Source organism: Esox lucius, chromosome 7 (assembly GCF_011004845.1).
Source record: "Esox lucius isolate fEsoLuc1 chromosome 7, fEsoLuc1.pri, whole genome shotgun sequence".
Lineage (NCBI taxonomy): Eukaryota > Metazoa > Chordata > Actinopteri > Esociformes > Esocidae > Esox > Esox lucius.
The window spans coordinates 1,593,929-1,606,147 of NC_047575.1; the positions used below are offsets into that span (position 1 = coordinate 1,593,929).

The 12,219-nt window shown below is 39.9% G+C and overlaps 1 protein-coding gene across 2 annotated transcripts in view; it reads right to left on the bottom strand.

Annotated features, from left to right (window-relative positions):
* The window catches only part of tp53 (tumor protein p53), a 28,823-nt gene that overhangs the window by 13,644 nt on the left and 2,960 nt on the right, over window positions 1–12,219 (bottom strand). For both annotated transcript variants that reach the window (XM_010867925.5, XM_010867924.5), the window contains exons 5-6: window positions 3,951–4,137; window positions 3,714–3,826 (exon numbers count right to left, since the gene is read on the bottom strand). In XM_010867925.5, coding sequence (XP_010866227.1) covers window positions 3,714–3,826; window positions 3,951–4,137 — 300 coding nt within the window. The remainder of the gene's footprint in view (window positions 1–3,713; window positions 3,827–3,950; window positions 4,138–12,219) is intronic.

Genomic DNA, 12,219 nt, shown 5'->3' on the forward strand with positions numbered 1-12,219 from the left:
AATACAGCTCCGGAAAAAATTAAGAGACCACTGCACCTTTTTCTTTCCTTTCTAAAAAAGTCAAAAAGGAAACTTTTGAGTGAGGTACAAGGATTAAAATTAAGAGACCACTGCAAATTGAACACTTCTGTCCCTTACTCAAAACTTTTCTTTTCAGCTCAAATCCCATAATTAGTTAATGATTCCATAAGATATGAGTTGAGGTAGGTCTGTATATGTACACCACAAATAAAGACATGTTACTGTAGCATTTTAGAGAAATTCACATTGAAAGGCATGATTAATCTCTATGCGACTTGAATGCTGCTACACTTAAATCTACATTACATGCTCAATTCCCATAATAAGTAAAAGATTCTACTGAATGAGTTAGGATACATACCCTCAATGTGTACACCACCTATGAAGACATTTTACTATAGCATTTTTGATACATTTACACTGAAAGTTATAAGGTGTCTCTATGGAAACGAGAATGCTGCTATTTTTAAAGTTGTTGGAAAAGTGTGTTTCCCAAAAACTGAATGCCTTCCTATTGATCACTCCCTTCTCTTATCTGAAAGACATCAGTTTGTTAGTGTGGATGGCATATCAAGTCAAAGGTATGCTTTGTTGTTCCTCAAGGCTCGGTTCTGGGCCCATTATTGTTCTCACTATATATGCTCCCTCTGGGCGATGTAATCTGAAATCACAACCATGCTTCACGGTTGGGATGGTGTTCTTGGGGTTGTACTCATCCTTCTTCTTCCTCCAAACACGGCGAGTGGAGTTTAGACCAAAAAGCTCTATTTTAGTCTCATCAGACCACATGACCTTCTCCCATTCCTCCTCTGGATCATTCAGATGGTCATTGGCAAACTCCATGACGGCGTAGTGTGTTACTAATGGTTTTCTTTGAGACTGTGTTCCCAGCTCTCTTCAGATCATTGACCAGGTCCTGCCGTGTAGTTCTGGGCTGATCCCTCACCTTCCTCATGATCATTGATGCCCCACAAGGTGAGATCTTGTATGGAGCCCCAGACCGAGGGAAATTGACCATCATCTTGAACTTCTTCCATTTTCTAATAAATGCGCCAACAGTTGTTGCCTTCTCACCAAGCTGCTTGTCTATTGTCCTGTAGCCCATCCCAGCTTGTGCAGGTCTACAATTGTATCCCTGATGTCCTTACACACCTCTCTGGTCCTGGCCATTGTGGAGAGGTTGGAGTCTGTTTGAGTGTGTGGACAGGTGTCTTTTATACAGATAATGAGTTCAAACAGGTGCAGTTAATACAGGAAATGAGTGGAGAACAGGAGGGCTACTAACAGGTCTGTGAGAGCCGGAATTCTTACTGGTTGGTAGGTGATCAAATACTTATGTCATGCAATAATATGCAAATTAATTATTTATAAAATCATACAATGTGATTTTCTGGATTTTGTTTTAGATTCTGACTCTCACAGTTGAAGTGTACCTATGATAAAAATTACAGACCTCTACATGCTTTGTAAGTAGGAAAACCTGCAAATCGGCAGTGTATCAAATACTTGTTCTCTCCACTGTATGTGGTGGACACAGATGGGAACTACTTAAACTCAAATCAAGTGGAATGGTTAACATTTGGGTGCCAGGGAGGACAGATCAGTCCAGAAAATGATGTCATCTGTCATAAAAATGAAATATCTTCATAACAGTTTATGATAGCGAGAATCGATTCTTTGTTGTTTTCCTGAGATTCCGCTGAAAAGAGCCGTATGTGTTGTGTTTATGTGGGGCATTTCCTGGTTGTCGTCATCCAGTCTAAATGCAACCTACCCCTAGTGCACCTGACCAATGGATGGACTGTTGCTTGGCAGTATCAAATGCACAATCGAAGGATGTTGCTATGCAAAATATTTTATTTTACCTAATCAGGGGAAGGTAACTTATGTATTCTAGTAAATAAAAAGGTTGGGGAGTGGGACATAATGAATTTTTTTTCCTGATAGTGCTCAGTGACTAGAACATAGAGGCAAACACAATCAGCAAGCTAACGTAGCATGCTAACAGAGCACGCTAACGCAGTGCACAGACAAAGAAAGGATACGTGTTTTCAACAGCTTTATAAGCATTATTATTAGTATAAAATGGTGAAAAAAATACTTTTACTCAATGTAGCCCTAGTGCTTTTCGGGAGTGCTTTTTGAATGGGAGAACTGTTCCACAGGGTTGTTTGGTCTGATTCAATGATAAATAGAAAAATGGGTGTCAAAAACGTATTGGAATGCTAGCACAGAAGGTGAATTATTTCATTGTTCATAAGAAAATATGCATAAAAAATGCACAATAAAGTAAATAATTGTTTTAAGCAAAATCAGATTTTTCTATAACACAACAATTCAGAACATTTCTCCCAATACAAATTGAGCCAGCTCTGCTCTGTCTGTTTAGCTAGCCACATTAACACCAATTGGGCAATTACTAATAAAAGTGTAAGGCTAGCTAGGTAGCTAGCGTTTTAGCTAACTTTACTTACTTATTTAACAGAAGAATTACCACATCAGCAAGTTTAATGCATTTTGCTCCATGAAGAGTTCCATCCATCATTTATAGGTAGCTGCATCCATGTTCACTCCGAACAGCGTCTATCTGCCTCTCTTTTACCAGAGTTGCTAACCGTATTTTCCTAGGTACCATTACATTCTTCCATTTTTGTAATAAAATTGCCTAATATCTCTCGCTGCTTGATCCACAAAATGAGAGTAGCCATGTCCTTATTTTGTCCAGCCTCAGCTCTTTGTTTGACACGTCAAACACATCACTTCCTGTGTGCAAGATAACATTTCCCGGCACTGCGAGAGCCGACCACTTTTTTCCAGACACCGTATACAGAGGTTTTTCAGATGCGGGCCTACGACCATCTTATATGGTAGGAATTCATCCACGATCCAGATTAACAGAATAGCAATGTGTTAATACAAAAAACTTACATACTTCAGCTTTAAATAGCTCTGTCCTAATAAGAGGGAAAATATGTAATAATATAATGAAGCAAAACAGTGTACTCGTTTTCATCTAGCTTTCTTTTTTGGGCCTTGCCCATCAAAAATGCGTTATTTTTATTTACTACATAATGGATGGACTAATCAGGCCAATTGGTGAATACAATATTATTGCACATACTTGAGAACTGTCATCATTACGTCAGAACCGACCCAGATCGGGGAAAAAAAGCTAAAATGTTGGACCCAGACCTGCTCAGGTCCCAGGTCAGATCTTGGAATTTTGGGTCTGGTGGACCTGTGTCGGAATACTTATTGAAATGTGATATTTCTGTTTGTTTTTTTAACCAAATGCACACCAATTACCTTAAGGGGTGTGGAGAAAAAAAATTAAAAGAATAAGGCTATAATATGGAAAAGGTTAAGGGGTCTGAATACTTTCCAGATGCACTGTAGGTCTACTACTAGCAGCACATTAAATCACGTAAAATTAGGAGTATGAATGCTAACAAAACATTTCTTATTCCTCATGTATTCAAGAGTTTCCTTTAATTTGGCATTTAACACAAAGTAGAAGCAGAGACATTTCACATCACTTAGCAGGTGCTCACATCCAGAGCAACTGAAAGTAACATACCTTTTCATTGCATTTTCTTCCCTGTGTGAATAAAACCCAGAACACCGGCATTGCAAGAGCCACGCTTCTTCTCTTCAGAAATTAGCTACACAGGACAGAGACACAGAGGACCTACCTGAGGCGGCTCATAAGGGACCACTACGCTTTGTCTCTGAGTGCTTCGGTCCTCAATGTACTCTGCCCGCTGGTTGCCCTCAACCCTGATCAGGTGACCTCGTGGAGCAGGACCTATGACAGTGGAAATACTGTTCAGTGCTGGGGTCAAGGGTAAACAACTCTGATTCTGGGGGTCCCAATCAGTTTGGGTTTTGCTTCAACCATGGACAAGCAGTCTTCCCGCTGTTTCAGATACCTTCATTGTTTTCGCTAGTGCTCTGGTGGTGAGGGCAGCGTCTAACTACGTCGGCCACGTCACTCAGCTTCTTATAGATGGCCAGGGCTCGTACCACTGCCCCCGGGGGAGGCGGGTGGTCCACCACCATCTGGATGGGGCAAGTCTTAGCCAACTGGCAGAACAACTTGTTCAGACATGAAGAGTACTGCAAAAAAAAACAGATGTTGTTCTTTTAGCCAAACTTTGATAAAAACAAATTTTCACTTTTATAATCTCTGTGGAAGAGATGATGATAATAATAACTGTATTTGTATAGCAGAAAAAAATATAGGTAAGATTTAAAAGAATGCACAACTCTGACATTCTGTAGTAGGCTGTTGAATCTGAGCATTAACAATTACAATATGAATGTATGTTTCATTGGCAGTGAATGTGCCTAGATAATGAGAACATTTGGCATGGGGGGTTAGGGTTAGGAAACCTGATCTTTGCTATGTAAAAACACCCTTAATGTATAGGCTATCTGGCAACCAACATTACAGTGAGAAGATAAGGGAATGTTCACCGAATGACATCTGTGTTGCAATTTTCCAATTAACGTGAGCGAACTTCTCCCTCGATTTGATACGGGTTCTACATTATTTGACCACTATACGAAATCGCAGATTTCTAACAAGGCTGTTCCAGAGTCTAGGGGCCCATACAGTAAAGGCCCAGTTCTCTTTAGTTTTCAGTCTAGACTCGGGGACAGCCAGAAGTCCTTTTTCAGCTGATCTGAGAGGCTTAACAGTGCAGTATGGGTTGAGCATGTCACTAATGTAATCAGGTGCCAGACCACGTAGTGATAAGTAGAATTTTTAAATATACTCAAATTCACTGGTAATCAATGTAGAGCTGCTAACACTGGAGTTATATGAGACCTTGATTAAGTCCTTGTAAGAAGTCTGGGCAGCTGTATTCTGCACAACTTGGATTTTACCTAGGGACGTATTGTTGAGGCATGTAAACAAAGCATTACAGTAGTCTAGGTGAGATTAAATGAAAGCATGTATCATTTTCTCAGTGTCCTCAAAAGATAAAACAGATCTTGATTTGGCAATGTTTCTAAGTTGGTAAACCAGGATTGCACCAGTTTTTTTGTGTTATATTCAAACTAAGTCTGGATCAAAGAAAACTCCCAGATATCTGGCCAAAGGCACAATATTTTTTGCTAGCGATCCTAGAGCCAAATGAACTTCGTCCCAAATAGTTTGGGGCCCAATAATTAACAACTTGCTCAAGTAATTTGGCTTAACCGACAAATAGAACTGCGTATCATCTACAGTGAGGGAAAAAAAGTATTTGATCCCCTGCTGATTTTGTACATTTGCCCACTGGCAAAGTAATTCAGTCTATAATTTTAATGGTAGGTTAATTTGAACAGTGAGAGGCAGAATAACAAAAAAATCAATAAAAACATGTCAAAAATGTTATAAATTGATTTGCATTTTAATGAGTGAAATAAGTATTTGATCCCCTCTCAATCAGAAAGATTTCTGGCTTCCAGGTGTCTTTTATACAGGTAACAAGCTGAGATTAGGAGCACACTCTTAGAGGGAGTGCTCCTACTCTGAGTTTGTTACCTGTATAAAAGACTCCTGTCCACTGAAGCAATCAATCAATCAATAAAATTCCACACTCTCCACCACGGCCAAGACCAAAGAGCTGTCCAAGGATGTCAGGGACAAGATTGTAGACCTACACAAGGCTGGAATGGGCTACAAGACCATCGCCAAGCAGCTTGGTGAGGTGACAACAGTTGGTGCGATTATTCCCCAAAGGGTCCCATAGAACATCTATGGAGGGAACTCAAGGTTTGAGTTGCCAAACCTCAGTCTCAAACCTTAATGACTTGGAGAAGATCTGCAAAGAGTGGGAAAAAATCCCTCCTGAAGTGCAAACCTGGTGGTCAACTACAAGAAACGTCTGACTTCTGTGATTGCCAACAAGGGTTTTGCCACCAAGTACTAAGTCATGTTTTGCAGAGGGGTCGAATACTTATTTCTCTCATTAAAATGCAAATCAATTTATAACATTTTTGACATGTTTTTTTCAGTCTCACTGTTCAAATAAACCTACCATTAAAATTATAGACTGATAATTTCTTTGTCAGTGGGCAAACGTACAAAATCAGCAGGGGATCAAATACTTTTTTCCCTCACTGTAAAAACAATGAAAATAAATTTCATGCTGATCACCCGTAACATTACGGGCACCTGTCAGTGGGTGGGATTTCACGCAGCAAGTGAACATTCTGTCCTCAAAGTTGATGTGTTAGAAGCAGGAAAAATGGGCATGTGTTAGGACCTATCAAAAGTGGTCCAAGGCAGGAAAACCGGTGAACCGGCAACACCGGCAACATCATTGATGCATGTGGGGAGCGAAGGATGGCCCATGTGTTTCGATCGAACAGACAAGCTACTGTAGCTCAAATTGCTGAAAAAGTAAATGCTGGTACTGATAAAAAGGTGTCAGAACACACAGTGCATTGCAGTTTGTTGTGTATGGGGCTGCGTAACCAAAGACCCCTGTCCACTGCCGAAAGCGCCTACAATGGGCACGTAAGCATCAGAACAGGACCATGGAACAATGGAAGAAGGTGGCCTGGTCTTCAAGAATAAGGTTTTCTTTTACATCACGTGGATGGTCAGTGTGTGTGTGTGTGTGTGTGTGTGTGTGTGTGTGTCGCTTACCTGGAAAACACATGGCACCAGGATGCACTATGGGAAGAAGTCAAGCCAGTGGAGGCAGTGTGATGCTTTGGGCAAAGTTCTGCTGGGAAACTTGGGTACTGACATTCATGTGGATGTTACTTTGACACGTACCAACTACCTGAGCATTGTTGCAAACCCTTATGTGCACCCTTTAATGGCAACGGTATTCCCTGATGGCATTGGCCTCTTTCAGCAGGATAATGTGCCCTGCCACAAAGCAAAAATGGTTCAGGAATGGTTTGAGGAAGACAACGAGTTCAGGGTGATGACTTGGCCTCTAAATTCCCCAGATCTTAATCCAATGGAGCATCAGTGTGATGTGCAGTACAAACAGGTCTGATCAATGGAGGCCCCACCTGGCAAATTACAGGACTTGAAGGATCTGCTGCTAACATCTTGGTGTCAGGTACCACAGCACACCTTCAGAAATCTACTTGAGTCTATGCCTCAATGGGTCACAGGGCTGTTTTAGCAACAAAAGGGAGACCTACACAATATTAGGCAGGTGGTCATAATGTTATGGCTGATCGGTGTATACCACTTAATGGAAGCATATACAGAAAACAGGATTGGCCCCAGGATGAAACACCTGTAAAAATTGCTTTGCTACAACTTTCTGAAGATTTTTGGATGAGAAGGGCAGCTTGGAAATTGGGCTGTTGTTACTGAAAACAGAGGTATCAAGATTATGATTTTTAAGTAGAGGCTGAACATGCGGACTTAAAAAAGTCAGGGACACAACCTGTGTGAAGATAACGGTTTATAATGAGAGTAGTTCAGGGCCTACTGTTCCAATCATTTCTTTAAGCACTCTGGGTGGTATAATGTCTAGAGGGCAAAAGCAGGGTTTTAAATTAGATGTGATATCTAAAAGGTCTTCTAGACCTTTAAATCAGTTAAATACACTCACCTAAAATATTATTAGGAATACCATACTAATACTGTGTTTGACCCCCTTTCGCCTTCAGAACTGCCTTAATTCTATGTGGCATTGATTCAACAAGGTGCTGAAAGCATTCTTTAGAAATGTTGGCCCATATTGATAGGATAGCATCTTGCAGTTGATGGAGATTTGTGGGACGCACATCCAGGGCACGAAGCTCCCGTTCCACCACATCCCAAAGATGCTCTATTGGGTTAAGATCTGGTGACTGTGGGGGCCATTTCAGTACAGTGAACTCATTGTCATGTTCAAGAAACCAATTTGAAATGATTCGAGCTTTGTGACATGGTGCATTATCCTGCTGGAAGTAGCCATCAGAGGATGGGTACATGGTGGTCATAAAGGGATGGGCATGGTCAGAAACAATGTTAAGGTAGGCCGTGGCATTTAAACTATGCCCAATTGGCACTAAGGGGCCTAAAGTGTGCCAAGAAAACATCCCCCACACCATTATACCACCAGCACCAGCCTGCACAGTGGTAACAAGGCATGATGGATCCATGTTCTCATTCTGTTTACGCCAATTTCTGACTCCACCATCTGAATGTCTCAACAGAAATCGAGGCTCATCAGACCAGGCAACATTCTTCCAGTATTCAACTGTCCAATTTTGGTGAGCTCATGCAAATTGTAGCCTTTTTTTCTTATTTGTAGTGGAGATGAGTGGTACCCTGGGGGGGGGGGGGGGGTCTTCTGCTGTTGTAGCCCATCTGCCTCAAGGTTGTGCGTGTTGTGGCTTCACAAATGCTTTGCTGCATACCTCGGTTGTAACAAGTGGTTATTTCAGTCAAAGTTGCTCTTCTATCAGCTTGAATCAGTCGGCCCATTCTCCTCTGACCTCTAGCATCAACAAGGCATTTTCGCCCACAGGACTGCCGCATACTGGATGTTTTTCCCGTTCCACACCATTCTTTGTAAACCCTAGAAATGATTGTGCGTGAAAATCCCAGTAACTGAGCAGATTGTGAAATACTCAGACCGGCCCGTCTGGCACCAACAACCATGCCACGCTCAAAATTGCCCATTCTTTCCCATTCTGACATTCAGTTTGGAGTTCATGAGATTGTCTTGACCAGGACCACACCCCTAAATGCATTGAAGCAACTGCCATGTGATTGGTTGATTAGATAATTGCATTAATGAGAAATTGAACAGGTGTTCCTAATAATCCTTTAGGTGAATGTAAGTTTAAATGGGGTAAAGAACTTCAATGCAGAGCACAGTGTGGTTAATCATAGATCTAATATTAGCAATATTCTGATTTAAAAAAGGGTAAGAACTTTTCACAGTCTGCAGCAGTTGAGAGCATGGCCCTGACAAGTGCTGGATTAACAACATGGTCAATAGTTCTAAATAAGAACCTTGGGTTATGACAGTTTGCTGACAGATATGACGCCAATTAAATGGTAAACACATTACTTTGGTCACAGAATTACTTTGGACAGACAAAATGTGTCAAAGTTGGGCCAATATATTATTCTCTTACCTGCTCTATAAAGCAGACTTCTGTTGATCCTTATAAACTCTACTGAAACTAAAAGCTGTACTACCAGCACAGCATTCTACAACACAAACACTTTTCAACATCACTCTGAAAATAAGGTCCAGATTACGGATGTCCAGGTTAAAATATTCTGTGATAATTGACTGCTCCTTCCCTCATACAGCCAGCACTGAAACCCCTCCACCCACCCTGCTCAGGGGCAAGTCAAGACATGCCCTCACAGATATTTGTCAAGTTACTGTAATCACAGACAATATACAAACACAAAAAGTGAGAGAATACATTTACAAAAGTAAATGTGGGGTTCTTGCTAGCTTGTTTGATGGGATAGTCAAAATGTGAAAAATCTTGGTTTGGTATCTTTAGCTTGAACAGTAAAAGAGATACTTTTTATGGTTAATTAACATGAATTATTCCGCAGATGTTAGGCTAATTAACAGTATACCTAATAAGACTATTAAAGAAATCTACTTGTGCTTTGCATCATTGCATTAACATCTGTGCAATCTGGACTTTTTAATAAAAAAGCCAACTCCTTTACTTGAACCATCCACTATCAGTTGCATGGATATTGTGGAGGTGGTAACAGCTGGCCACAATCAAAGATGTGCGGTCACTTAATAACAGAATCGCAAACTCTTTAAATTTCACAGTTTGAAATCGAACCTAATCATTTTTGATTTTCGAACTAGAATTTAAATCATTACACCCCTATAGTTAACTCTTGACATCAATGCCTCCATGGATGACTATTCTCCACCTGCAATAGTAAAGTGAAATGACATAAAAAAGTATAAATGCTGGTAAGTGTCCACAAAGCTTACTATACCTAGGCAATATAAAAAAAAAAGTAGTCTTTGCCGAAGGACACCTCTAAAAATGTATCCATTATCACACTTTTATCCTCATAACCCTCATTTCCTCCACTGTCAGCGACATATCTAGGGTTTTAACAACAATTACCAATATTTTAAAAAAGCACTGTTAGAAAGTATAAGGAGTAGGATTTCATAGTTACACAGCAAACAAGGAAAGCATTGATTTATTGTAAAACATAAAATAATTTGTTTTGTCTTTCAGTGTGTTTCCACATGGTATAATCATTTCAACCCAATAGAACCAGTGATTATGGATTTAAAAATAATGGGAAACCGGATCATTTCATTCTTTTTGAGTTTCGTAGAACAAATATTTTTTATATATTTTACAATGTAATACAATAACAATCAGTCAGTAGCTCAAAACTGAATTCACTGTTGTCTGTGATTCAAATATACAAGTTCATTTGTGGGAAAAAGACTGATAAGATTCATTGATAAGATTAATGAAATTAGTATATTTTCACAAATATGGAGATGGCCCATTCAAACATGTGTGCTTCGATAACATCACCTGACTTGTCTTTTGCCAAAGCGTGTTTCCATAACATCATGTGTCATGTTGTCTGCCAAAGCATGTTTCCATAAACATGATGTCTGCCAAAATGTGGTCTTACGGCGTCTTGCGCTAATGATTGTGACTCACTTGGCCTGCCATATCGTGATTCTCATTTCACAAATCATCAAGATAAAATTGCCACAATGACACTTGCTGCTTGGCATAGTTTTTCAAAGATTTGGGTAAAATCTAGTAATACATTTCAGCAATCACAAGTGAATAATTTGATCCATCCCTGCTATGATATAGTAAGGCAAGTCTTCTGCTACACTGCACTCAACAAAGGAGGACTGGATCCAATTTGGCTTTCCGTAGTGGCCAAGGTAATTTATTCTGCCCATTCAATGGATGCTTATTGAATGTGTTTATGACTAGATAATTCTGCTTGCCTATTAATGAAAAACAGGGAAGATTACATTTGCATGAGAAACCTTTTAGACAAAGTCTACATTAATGATAGTCAGGTTGACATATTTTTTGTGGCTTTGTATAGATTATAGCTTGACAGGAGCCTACTTCCTTGTCAACCTATGTTCACATTTACAAAGGTGGGGTTTTCAAAACTTGGATTTTGACAGATAATTGGGTTCTCACTAGTTATCTGTTCTTTTTTAGATAATAAAACATTGGCTTCTACTGATGATCAGTAGGACTACAGGATTTTAGTATTTGATTTACAACCACCAGAAAATATAGATAACTCGTTTCTACCAGTGAAATGCAGAAACAATTGTATTTGTGGTTAGAATTTTTTTTTTAATCCATTTGTAGTTGATCCATTGGACAGTGGATGATTACTTCGAATGGCTTGGAAATGACTTTGTAACCTCATGGGCATCAAGAATATTTTTTCTGAGGGCCTTGGATATATCTTTTGATCTTGGCATGATGTGTTAACACAGTGTTTCTCAACGCTGCAGGGAGAGGTCTAAAACATGCAGGGCAGGGGGGCGCCCATGAGCAAGGTTGAGAAACACTGTTAACACATCCATATGCTCAAGACAACATCAGACCAAGTTTCTAATCTTTATTGAATGCCTTGTTACCACAAGTTATTTCCTAATGATTTTCAAATAATTTGCACCTCTTTTGGTCCATCTGATTCTAATTGTAGCCATGTAAAGGTGGGGCTGTACTAACTTATGTATAAGGAAATGTAACTTCTGTTTATTGCCGGACCGTGTAAGCAGAGCCGGCCAAGAAGACCGAATGTCTCTTACTGAGTGAGTGACTGACTGCCCACCCCTTGTTAAATAGCTTAGTGGTTAGAGACACGGACCTGCGACCAATAGGTCCCGCGTTTGAATCTAGTTACAGTCAAAACAAATTATGCATTAGGATTTGTTCCGGATAGATAAAAACTTTGCTGGCTACAACCTTCAGTAGCTGCGTTATAGTAAGCCTAAAATCAAACTGTTCAGGGTTATATTGTGACCATTTCTGGTGGATTTTAAAAGTACATATCCGTGCATGCTATTTAAATCAGGATAGACAAAAACTTCACTGGCTACAACCTTCAGTAGTTACGTAAAATAAAACAGTTTATATTGCGACTATTTCTGGTGGTTTTTCGAAGTATGCGTCTGTACATGATTTTTGGGGTAATATTGGCTAGATAGAAACCCTTGGGCAGTAAAAGTGTAGGGGTTT